We start from the raw sequence: 12,435 nt of genomic DNA on the forward strand, positions 1-12,435 counted from the left end.
TCCTCTCATCCCCACCAACCCCTCCACTTCACCTCCTCTCATCCCCACCAACCCCTCCACCTCACCTCCTCTCATCCCCACCAACCCCTCCACCTCACCTCCTCTCATCCCCACCAACTCCTCCACTTCACCTCCTCTCATCCCCACCAACCCCTCCACCTCACCTCCTCTAATCCCCACCAACCCCTCCACCTCACCTCCTCTCATCCCCACCAACCCCTCCACTTCACCTCCTCTCATCCCCACCAACCCCTCCACCTCACCTCCTCTCATCCCCACCAACCCCTCCACTTCACCTCCTCTAATCCCCACCAACCCCTCCACTTCACCTCCTCTAATCCCCACCAACCCCTCCACTTCACCTCCTCTCATCCCCACCAACCCCTCCACCTCACCTCCTCTAATCCCCACCAACCCCTCCACCTCACCTCCTCTCATCCCCACCAACCCCTCCACCTCACCTCCTCTCATCCCCACCAACCCCTCCACCTCACCTCCTCTCTTCTTCCAGCTGGTTTACTAGTTCTACTTTCTCCTTGTCTGCAGCCTCTACCAGGGTTCGCAGGTGATCCATCTTGGTTTCCATCTCGGTCACATACTAGAGACACAAATAAATAAATGACACCCAGTTTGACAATAAGACCCAAGTACACTTGAACAGTAACTTTTTATTTTTGAAGCCTAAAGTAACTGACTTGTATAAGATTATTAGCAAGACAGTGGCGACAGTGGAATTAAGGAAGAAACTTGGGGAGAAACAAGACTTAAACTAATAAAGTCCATCATTACATCACATTTAGTCCATTTAGCCACTTCACTGTAAATATGGGAGCCTCAGCTCATCCAGAGGGCCTCGCTGACTGAGATGTTTGGAGCAGGTGAAGTAGGTGGATGGAATTAGTGGCTCCATGACTGATGTTAATGTGTTACAGCAGTAATAAAAGTGTTGATTGAGTGTTGTAATAAAGCCCCTCTGTTTGAAGCACATTTATTCTGTTTGATGATCCTGACCTGCTCTTGACCTTCTCTCAGCAGCGTCAGCTCCTGCTCAACCTGCCCCACGTGGCTGGTTGCCTTGGCGACCTCGGCCCGTTCCAGGTCGCGTTCGGCGAGGAGCTGCTCGATGTGCTGCTGTTTCTCCTTCAAGGCCTCCTGCAGTGCCGTGGTGCCCGAGATCTTCCGGGAGTAGCGCGAGGACGTCTCCGTCAGCTAGGGGGACACGAGGGGGGACACTAAAACGACCAGTGTTGATCAGGCTGGATGCGTGTCAGCCCAGTCAATATGCTGGCATTGGCAACGTCAAAAGGTGGCAGTATTTTCCCGGAGCTACAAGTGCTAGTTTTAGTGCTCCTACATTGCAGACTGCAAGTGAGCTGCACAAGATAACAAAACACCTACTATCTACATTACTTCCTGTTCTAAACGTTCAGTTAAACACCGAACATTAACAGATTAATCACGCTGTAAACTTAGCAACACATTTGAATAAAGAAACCAATAATAAAATTATAAAATAATAAAAATAAGTTAGACAATGTACAGTACAAAAGCAAAATGTACAATGTAACACCACCTCAAAAATGTATTGTTAATATAACTCATTGAGTAAAGGTTAGTTTGTCATATTTGAGGTAAATTTGAATTTGACCTAAATCTATGGACCAGTAATGGCTTGTGCTTTAAAGACGAGTCAGATTTAGTATTACCCAGACTGCTTCTCCTCATAAGTATGTGTGAATACTATTATGACTAAACTGTACATTTAACATCTTAAGCTTCAAGAGTTCTCAGTGTTGTTTAATGATGTGTTTAATGATGTAGCACACTAATGTGTAGGCAGAGACTTGACCAAGCCTTGGACATCCCCGGTGAAGGGTTGGTAAACTGGTTCCACCTGTGGGTGACTACCAGCAGCCTATTGAGACCAGTCTGTTTCACAATGTTGACAAGAACTCTAACATAACACAGACATTGAGCTGAGGCAGAAACGCCAAACTACGTAGAGTGAAGTCGAGATGCTTCCTGCTCTTTGTCCTTTTTACACGGGGGTAATAAATGGGGTATTTAACCCCTGCACATGACCTTGATCCACGTCATCAATCTAAATGTGGGCTAATGACCAACCACTAAGACCACCAAGCAACAGAATCCAGAAAAGGCCAGCACTACGTTAACAATAACTGTCCTGTACATTGCGGGTTACCGTAGATCTCCAGGTAGAGCAGGTAATGCAAGGTATTGCTACCAAACCCCAAGATGATTGGATGCACACATAATGAATTAGGCTCCATTAACTCAGCCAAGTAGTCTGTGGGTGTGGGGGGTCCAGGACGCTATGACTCACCAGTCCGGTGCGGCTGGGCTTGCCACTTACAGATGAAGCCACCGAACTCATGGAGCTGATGGAGGAGGTGCTGGGGCTACGCTTCAGCCCCGCGGCCGTGGCCACCACCTTGCGCACCGTCGCCTTGGCCTTGGCAGGGGTGGTGGAGGGGAAGCCGATGCGGGTCACCTTGTGCACGGGGGCAAAAAGCCCGTACTTGGGCTGACACTGGAAGTACCTGGAAACCATGATGCATTTCACCAAACAGCTTCCTACCATTCTATGGAGTTTTTCATTTTCACGCACGCAGTCACGCACGCACACATGCGCAAACACACACACAAAGTCCATTATTGTGCACTGGGGATGCCCACCTGGTTCCAGCTACTGCACCGTCGTTCTTCCCCAGCGGCTCGTCCAGTTCAACTCCACACCACTCTCCTTTGGCAAAATCCGTCTCCCCCAAGAATCGTACTGCACCAGCTTTAGTGCCACCGACCTGCAAACGAATGGCACCAGAACCGTTAAAAACGCAGGAGATCATGATGAGTTGGGTCTGGTGTCGCTAATGCATCAGTTATCTTCATCATGAAATCCACACCCACAACATACAACAGAAACTATTTACACAGCATGCTTGACAAAAACTGTGTCTCTCTGATTCTTACATTACTGTCATGGTAGAGGGGGGTGGATGGCTAATGCTACCACTAACAACGCCAGAAAGAAAAGTGGGTAATAAGACCAACTAAATATCATCATCATCCTATTAAGACAAAAGAACATTTGTGTACAGTCCACAAGAGAAGTCCTCGATTTAAATACAATTTACAACAATGAATTACTTCCCACAATAACCTAAAAATGTAGCATGTAGTGCTGTAAGCACGTAAGCCCACTTCAGCAGGAGTATGTACAGGGTCCACAGGCCACTACAGTCAGCACATACAGCACCAGCAGCACTATCTCAACCCTCTACTATGAAGCCAAACATTACACACCCCCTCCAAGCAACTTGACAAAATGCCCGTGCTGAACTCATTATGACTGCACTCAGCCCACTGACCTGCTCTACTGAGACAGATGTCTAGATTTAAATTTGTGTCAGCAGTTGCATAAAAAATGTAGGGATAAAGGGAGACAGCACAAATAAAGTCAGAAATTATGTTTCAAATGCCTCTGATTAACAATAACCAAGCCTGATTGGTTAACTTGATTTAAAACCTCATGTTTTTTGGTTTCTCCTTGAGATCTTGCACAAGATTACTGAGGTTTTGTTTGTAAATACAGAAGCAGGAAAATGTCCTGTTTACAGTGGATTCTCCATCTGCAGTTGTGTGAGTAGATCGTGCTGTATATTTATTAAACTCAAGTGAAAGCAAGACAGACATTCATTCTGTTTTGAGAACATTTCCATAAAACCTGGTTCTCTAGTGTAGTCATGTAGGTTTATATATTTGCAGTTGTTAATGCTATTAACACTAACATTTCTATCTAAAAGAACAGCTAGAACGTATAAAATGTGCTGCTGGAACACAGACTTGAGAGAGAACATTCTCACCAGAACTCGATCGCCCATCTTCAGCTCCCGTTCACCTTTCTTCACCGAGCCCGTCTCCGAGAGGTTGGACACCGACTCGCTGTTTGAGCGGGTCAGGTTTGAGGTCATTGTGGCAGGTGGCGCGGGTGTGGGTGTGGCAGGTGGCGCGGGTGTGGGTGTGGCAGGTGGCGCGGGTGTGGGCGTGGCAGGTGGCGCGGGTGTGGGCGTGGCAGGTGGCGCGGGTGTGGGAGGTTGCGGGTCTGTGGCAGCCGTCTTGGTGGTGGTGTCGGTCGACGGTGCGGACGCTGCCGGTGCGGTGGAGGGGGGGGTCGGTGATGTCGCAGCTGTGCCGTTAGCCTCTTCTTCAGTTCGACAAAGCTTGGAGGGGCGAGTGAAAATACCCCTCAACGGCTCGGACTGAAAGTACCGCACTCCTGCCACGGAGCCGTCATTCTTCCCTATTGGTTCATCCAGTACGATCCCGGCCCACTGACCCGGAGCGAACTGGGTCTCTCCCAAGAACTGGATGACACCCGGTTTGTTGCCATTGACCCAGACACGGTCCCCAACCTTGAACTGCTCAGTTGCATCCTGGGTATCAGGGGAAGCTTTGTCAGATGGAGGAGCTTTGGTAGCATCTGCTTAAAAAAAGACAGGAAGAAAAATGATTTCACTCTTTTTACAGCTTTCATTTTATATAATACAACATGTAAATTACTATACATTTGAAATTTGTATAACATTCTTTACATTTACATTCTGGGCATCACGCAGATGCTCTTATGCAGTGACCTGAACTGCTTTTCCATAATCGACCCCAAATGGCTAAACGGATGTTTCCATTACTGGGTTCCCATTTTTGTTCAGGCGCTTTCCCCCTGTCCACCTGTCCCCCTGTCCAGTTACATTGATGTTGCAAATGTCCCATATTAAGTGTGTCCAGGGCTGTAGGACATGAACTGACAAAACAGCATCACATACATAACTCAACTATCACACTACTGATCAGAGACAAAGCACTACAAATGAATCAGTCACACAAAAGTGCACCGTGATGTCTAACGAATCAGTCACACAAAAGTGCACCGTGATGTCTAACGAATCAGTCACACAAAAGTGCACCGTGATGTCTAACGAATCAGTCACACAAAAGTGCACCGTGATGTCTAACGAATCAGTCACACAAAAGTGCACCGTGATCTCTATTTGCTACTGAGCTTGGCAGACAGTCCATTGGCTGTTGGGGATTAGCAGGAAAAAGTAAATAAGGGCAAAAGTCCTGGCTGCTGCTATTTTAGTAACTGCTGGCTACAAAGGAGAATGTGTCAGTGTAGAAGACAGAACTAAAATAAATATCTAAAATGAAATTCAGCAGCTAAGGACACTGCGTAATTTTTAAACAATTGTTTTAAGGTTCTGCATTCTCTTGGCAAACTGTAATAGTGCAGAACGTTTATTCAAAGACTTCCGTTTCTACTAAATGTACGTGCCAAACACACACGTACGGGTTTAATTAACTACACCAGATGTGCACAGGAATCTGTGAGCAAGAAATGAAAGTGTTTTGCCACGAAGGAGAAAAAAAAGGAAAGAAAATGAGAGAAGTCAAACGAAGGGGATTCATACTTGAAGGAGAGGTCTTGGTGCCCCCAGCTGCAGCCGACCTACTGATCTTGCTCGGGGCCTTCAGGCCGCTGGGCTTGGCAGCACTCATGGTTCTTCTCCGTCAGATGGTGGCTCTTCACCACAACACATCGACCCAGCAAACGTGCAACACCATTTGTGCACTTGTCCAAGAATAGATGCAAAAAATAAACTGGAAACAAAAAAGGGAGGGGGGGAGGGAGAAAAATGGTGCTGCTCAAAAAATGACTATAGACAGACAAACAGACAGACAAAACAAAACAAACGAACAGGCATGAGGAAGCTGACACTAGTATCACATCTAACCACAAGAGACTAATGCATTCTGTGCAGGAAAAGCTCATGAGATAGCAGAAGGAGAACATTAGGACCTTCTCTAAGCCTAGAGGCACATTTCACTTCAAAGATTTAAAAACTCACTCAAACCTCAGGTCATATCTCTGATTAGGCCGTTAATGATTTTAACATGGTTCTGGAAGCCTGAAATGTTCCTTCAAAGTGCCTCAGGTCTGAAACAAATAACCAAAACTAAGTGAGTGTATGTAATGACTGTGACCAAGGTGACTAAATGACATTGGGACGCAGGCACATTTCAGAACCAAACAAGACAAGGTAGGCCAGAGGCAACTTCACAGTCACAGAGCAAGTTACTCGAGTTACACATCTAGAAAACATGTCCCTGCAACACAAACACAGCTAAATGGGATCTATATCCCACATACGGAAGACTGGAAAGTTCCAGTGAGTGGAAAAATCTCAAAGGAAACCCAGAGTGCTCAACGAGAGGAAAAGACCCGTTAAACACTAACATCTGTGGAGCAATCATGCGCCTTATGGACTTTTAAGTCAACATTTTAAGTTAAAACTGCATGTTCAAGTTTAAAATTTAGTAAGATACGTTTAGTGAAGAAGTTCTGCGTTCCTGCGGTGTAGTTTCAACTGCCAAGCCGAGAGGAGGCAGTACTATGTACAGTACTGCAGTACTATGGCCACGCAGTCAAGCTGGGCCAACATTAAGTCTTTCCTGCGGCAGACTGCTGACTAAAGACTGCATTCTTGCAAAGCGGCTGTTTAAGTGCAGAGTGGCCATTCTGAGGGCTACAAGACAGTTTTCTGTTTCCTTGACACTCCTTATATGCACCATCATATATTATCGCAATTTAATTATTAAAATGTGCTACTTCGGCCAAATTGCAGCCGGTATGCAGCAGGTAAATCTTTACAAATACAAGACAAAAACTCTTGTGTGATGGTGGTGGGCAACGTTGCAAGCCTAATTTGATTTTAAAGGACCTGAGAACTTTATCAGAAATCATGGCACCATTTAGCCTACTATTCAGGGTTCAAGGATGTCGTAAATCTCAGGATGTCTCAGGAGAAGAACCTTTAATGATCAATGATCAAAGTCCTCCAGACTCCACACAAACAAATGACATTCCTAGCACAAAATTACATTCTTCAATGGCCATTTGGATCCCCTGGAGTAAATGAAATGAATAACATATAGTGGTTGAAGAGAAAAGCCCACAGGCAATAAGGCCCGTATTATTATTCTCAGGAGGCATTTCACAAAGTTCTCAATAACATAAACCAAACATTTAAACTAAAACTTCAGAAGAAGAGACAGAAGACACCCATGGGGTAAAGTTAACAGAACACTGCTATGTTTTGTCAAACCAACTCCCAGTAAAAGCATGGTGAACCACTCCCTATAATCACCGTGTACATATTCATTCTGCGTGGATTAAAGGTCCATGCCATTTTCCCCATCGTCAAGCACAGGAAACTCACTGGGCTTATTCCTCATGCACAGGGAATTACTCTGAACAGACAAGTCTGAGCAAAGAAACTGCACAGACGTTTATCCAAAGCATGGGAATGCAACAATAAATCTCAGCACAGAAAACGATTAACACAAATGAATAAAGAAAATATTACTGGTCATTAAAGTTTATATTTAAATTTTAACTAAATTAACTAAAGGTACAATATTAATGGAGCAGTAGTAGAAAAAGTACTTTTTAAATTAAATGTTACTAATTACTAATATACCTAAATTCTTCATCTTACTACCAGGAAATCTAATTATTGATAGCGCTGACTTTCAGTGGTGTCGGACTACAGTCTCGGACTCAGTGGTGCAGTGTTGGGTGACCCTGGTCCTCTCGGGTGACCCTGGTCCTCTCGGGTGGTCATCAAACCCCTTTATGGTTCAGTTTGTCCTCCAGACAAACACAAACCTGCGGCCCTCCGTCTGAGTTCAACACCCTCGCGTCTGTGCTAGTCAGCTGTATAAACCATGAGTAGCCGTGTGTTTTCGCTACTGTAATGTTCATAATTCTCCATCAGCTGAATTAAGAGTTGTGAGGGATGAACCTCTTTAGTCAGTGAAGCTGACCAGGGTCTCGTCGACATGCAGCTGGTTCTTAAAAACTCCAGTTAGCCTGCTAGCTAACACCGCTCAGTAGCAGCAGGTACAGTTAGGGTTCCTCTGTATCCTGCACAGCTAGTTAGCTCTTACAGTACCTCTTACCCAGACTGTAAACACAATTAAAGGGCATATCGGACAGAAAATCATCTATTTACACTGATTTATCTTGACGGAGGTTGTTTATAGAGTTCTCGGTGCAGATGTCAGAAGTTAGGGGGCAGCGGTCACGCGCAGCGCGCCCCGGCTCTGGCGCCTTTCCGCACAGTCATCTGAGGAGCTAGCCGCGTTAGCTCTGGGGCAGCCGACCCGCACACTAAACCCACTAACACCAGTAAAAAGTGTACATTAATCACTCGAATCGGTAAAACACACAACCGGGTGTGTTGTTAAAGGTCAGAATGGACCTCACACGAGGAGACGGTCGAGTCTCAAGCGCTGCTGCTGCTAGCTGTTGTGCTAGTTAGCCAGAATTATCTGGACGTTTCTGTCGTTACTTTGGTCGCATGTTCCGCTTTTCTCTGTACGGTACAAACAGCGTCTTTTCAATCCTTTAAAGTGACAGGCCTGATTATGCGAGGCTATCAGTTTACCTGCAGAATCCAGAAACCCAGTAGATGTGTACGGAGGAAGAGAAGTAGTCACACTTCTTCACCTTCACCCGTGAGAGGAATCCGCTCGCCGCTAGGTGGCGCTCTGATGAGACCTGCTGCACTTCCGCAATAGAAACACCAAATTAGTTCATGCAGCCTCGGTTAACGGGATTTCATCGTTGGTGTGTGTCTCTCTCTTTTGTGACAACAACCCTAAGCAGGCATTAGCTGTCCTCTTAGCTGCAAAACAAAATGATAGAAGCGTCTGTGTAGGAGAGTACAGTGGTGAGAAACCACAGACACTAGTCTGTAGACGTGTGGTGGGAAACCAGACACTAGTCTGTAGACGTGTGGGGGGAAAACACTAGTCTGTAGACGTGTGGTGAGAAACCACAGACACTAGTCTGTAGACGTGTGGGGGGAAAACAGACACTAGTCTGTAGACGTGTGGGGGGAAAACAGATACTAGTCTGTAGACGTGTGGGGGGAAAACAGACACTAGTCTGTAGACGTGTGGGGGAAAACAGACACTAGTCTGTAGACGTGTGGGGGGAAAACAGACACTAGTCTGTAGACGTGTGGGGGGAAAACAGACACTAGTCTGTAGACGTGTGGGGGGAAAACACACTAGTCTGTAGACGTGTGGGGGAAAACAGACACTAGTCTGTAGACGTGTGGGGGGAAAACACACTAGTCTGTAGACGTGTGGGGGGGAAAACAGACACTAGTCTGTAGACGTGTGGGGGGAAAACACACTAGTCTGTAGACGTGTGGGGGGAAAACAGACACTAGTCTGTAGACGTGTGGGGGGAAAATGGACACTAGTCTGTAGACGTGTGGGGGGAAAACAGACACTAGTCTGTAGACGTGTGGTGGAAAACAAGGTTAGACATGTTATCCTGCATGATTTTCTTGACAAGTGGCATGTGTGGTGTACACCAAGAGAACAAAACGGGTGAGTTTCCCAGAACGATCTTAGCGCTAAGTTCTTACGGTCTTAAATTTACGCCGGTTTCCCAAAAGTCTTCGTAACCCACGTCGTACTTAACCTCGTTCGTAAATCTGGTGGTCTGACCCTGTCGTAACTCGCCAAGTTGTTCCTAACCTGAAGTTCACGCGCAGCTCTGTCTGAAAAACGATAGAGGCCGCAGATTATCCCTTTAAAAACGATAGAGGCTGCAAAAGCCGAACTGTACAGCGAACACATAGAACCTCAAGCTTGGCTCGACTTGAAACTCCATGCTTAAAGTCTCATGGAAGACAAAGCTCCAGACTATTCTCCGTTCTGGCTCCAAGATGGTGGAACGATCTTCCATTAGCTGCTAGGACTGCAGAGTCTATTGCTATCTTCAAGCGTAGACTGAAGACCCACCTGTTTGTTGAGTTCTTACCAGAGCACTAACTCAGCTGATACCACTTGCCGTTGTTCTTAAATTGTATGTCTGTCTATGGTTATTTGTGCTTCTTGGCAAATGCCTAACTCGCAAAACACTAGGTAATGATAATGACTCCTGTAGATTAGTAGTAGTCTGACTCAATGGTGTCTTGAATTCTGGCCTATCTGTACTATTTCCTAGGATGTATTCTGTGATCAGAAGCAAAGCACTTTGTAAGTCGCTCTGGATAAGAACGTCTGCTAAATGCCGTAAATGTAAATGCTGATGCCGGGGTTGGATGAGCCGTTGCCACGAGGGGTCGTGCTGGTGCTGGCCCGCCTGAGGCCCACCGCCTGCACCGAGGGGATTGAGGCGGCTTGGCCGGGGAACAGGAGCCTTGACTGTTGCTGTGGAACTTTGAAACCACCCTGCGACCACGGACTTGTGTTAACGGGCCGCCCAATGGAGGATGGGTTCCCTTTTGAGTCTTGGTCCTCCCAAGGTTTCTTCCTAATCCCTACTCTATAGGGAGTTTTTCCTCGCCACTGTCGCCTTTGGCTTGATCATTAGGGATCTGGACCCATACGATTGTAAAGCTGCTTTGTGACAACGTGTGTTGTGAAAAGCGCTATATAAATAAATTTGACTTTGACACTCTCTCTCATCATTCAAACATGAGCTGAAGAAATATGCTTTGGCAGGCCAGTACAGTTCGAGACTTCATGGAAGGTGTTAACCATTGTTAACATTTTCTGGTTAGCCTTTGGGTGGTGGCACTTTTTGGGGTTTTTAGTTTTACTAGGCACAGACATCTACAACAACCTGTTTTGGGTGAAAGTGCATTTACAATAAACACTAGAACACCTTTCTTCTCATTATTTTTGCTCACTCTTGCTACACTCCTGAGACAAGATACTTCAATTGAATTATAGTTAGTCAGGTCATTACAGAACTTGCGTATAACGGGCTGGATTTACCGAATGTTTCAACCGCCTGTAGACGATACATTTGCTAAAGACGTCCGGGGCGCTGTTGTCTTCTGACACTGGAGAAGAAGGGTGTGACCTTGTTCAAGGGCTTTAAGTGTTGATGAGCTTGTCGTGAGTCAGTGAAACATTTCACCACACATACTGCTCAAAGCACATGAGATGAAATAGTTTTCCCACTTGCACTGCTGTCACAGATGAATGCCTCAGAAAAACATAGCCAAAAGAGCCACAAAAACATTTTTGTGGTCTTTGAATAATCCAGACCTACAGTAGATCAGCCTACAGTAGTTTCCTTAAGTTATTTTGACTGTTACATTGCATCTAATCATTAAATGCAGGAATGTGTACGTCTTGCAGTCTTGTGTTATAAATTCGAGTTTTCTTAATACTGTTTGCCACCTGCAGTAAGGACGATCTTCAGTTTATTTGATGCAGCATCAGTGAAAACAGGAAATTAGCAATATATTGGTTTACATTTCATTCGATTCATTTTAAATTCGATGCTGCGTAGCTAGATTGCAACTATTCTCTAAGTCTTCCCAAAGCAAGATCAAGTCTTTTTCTTCTAGGAAAACACCACAATTTGAAATAAAAAAACCATCATGTCCATCGCTCACCTTTGAACACAACCACGTAAAAAATTTATTACCTCAAAAGGTACAATTGCACATCATTTAAAATGAATGACTGCAAAGGCTGCCATTGCATGACCTTTAAATCCTCCCCTTTGCGTGTAATAAGTTGAATAACAATGGTGCATTTCCCTTCCCCATGACCTCTGAAGCACCACCAACACTGTAGCCTTCAATTATAGCTGATACACAGTTCAGTTCAAATGGCGATACACAGTCATTCCCACCAGGACGTGCTACATCAGTCTACTCATCTTGAGGCCCATTCACTCCTGTACTCAGCCTTTGTCTTGCTTACCGGCACCATCCTTATGCACCTAGCAGTTCATGTCTAATTGTATACAGTTTTTCTGCATGAATACGGGAAAATGATTGAAAAAATACAATGGTACAGCCTTTTAGAAGTATGTTACTTAAACCATCAGTACTGCTAGATGACCACATGCTAGGGATTACTTAGAGGCAGCACACAACTGCTGTATGATGAGGTCTTCAAAATGTGCAGTGTAACAGTATCCAAAAGGAGACAGAAAACGGCACAAAGTAATTCATTCTGAAGGTCAAAAGGACATTTTATTACCATAATCCTCTAGACATCTGGACTCTAATGTCCAGCCATTACAACTAAAACCCAGAACAGGATGGAAGCCATAAAATGTCACCTTTAAAAAAATAATTTAGAGCTAAAAATAAATTCAGAGTTCAACATCAGATAATGGAGAGACTGGATGTGCACTAGAGGTGAAGAACAGAGCCATCAGAATGTAAAATAAACAAAAAAAAAAAACAGGCCTGTTTATAAAACTGTACACATAAAACACTTAGTATAAAGTCTAAACCACAGATACAAAAAACTGTTGTCCGAGTAATTATAAAAGCACACACCAAATTATCCGAGCTGGTTTCTGGG

General features: G+C 45.1%; 1 protein-coding gene across 5 annotated transcripts in view; it reads right to left on the reverse strand.

Moving 5' to 3' along the window:
- Positions 1-8,678, reverse strand: part of clip1a (CAP-GLY domain containing linker protein 1a) — a 51,187-nt gene extending 42,509 nt beyond the window's left edge. For 3 of the 5 annotated variants that reach the window (XM_076987199.1, XM_076987200.1, XM_076987196.1), the window contains exons 1-7: positions 8,529-8,678; positions 5,490-5,679; positions 3,885-4,504; positions 2,698-2,822; positions 2,345-2,561; positions 1,012-1,209; positions 495-598 (exon numbers count right to left, since the gene is read on the reverse strand). In XM_076987199.1, the coding sequence (XP_076843314.1) occupies positions 495-598; positions 1,012-1,209; positions 2,345-2,561; positions 2,698-2,822; positions 3,885-4,504; positions 5,490-5,577 (1,352 nt within the window). In that variant the 5' untranslated portion in view covers positions 5,578-5,679; positions 8,529-8,678. Of the gene's footprint in view, positions 1-494; positions 599-1,011; positions 1,210-2,344; positions 2,562-2,697; positions 2,823-3,884; positions 4,505-5,489; positions 5,736-8,528 lie in introns of all 5 variants that reach the window. The other 2 variants (XM_076987198.1, XM_076987197.1) reach the window with 2 other exon arrangements.
- Positions 8,679-12,435: the final 3,757 nt, after the last annotated feature.

The sequence above is a fragment of the Brachyhypopomus gauderio genome, unplaced genomic scaffold (assembly GCF_052324685.1).
Source record: "Brachyhypopomus gauderio isolate BG-103 unplaced genomic scaffold, BGAUD_0.2 sc51, whole genome shotgun sequence".
Lineage (NCBI taxonomy): Eukaryota > Metazoa > Chordata > Actinopteri > Gymnotiformes > Hypopomidae > Brachyhypopomus > Brachyhypopomus gauderio.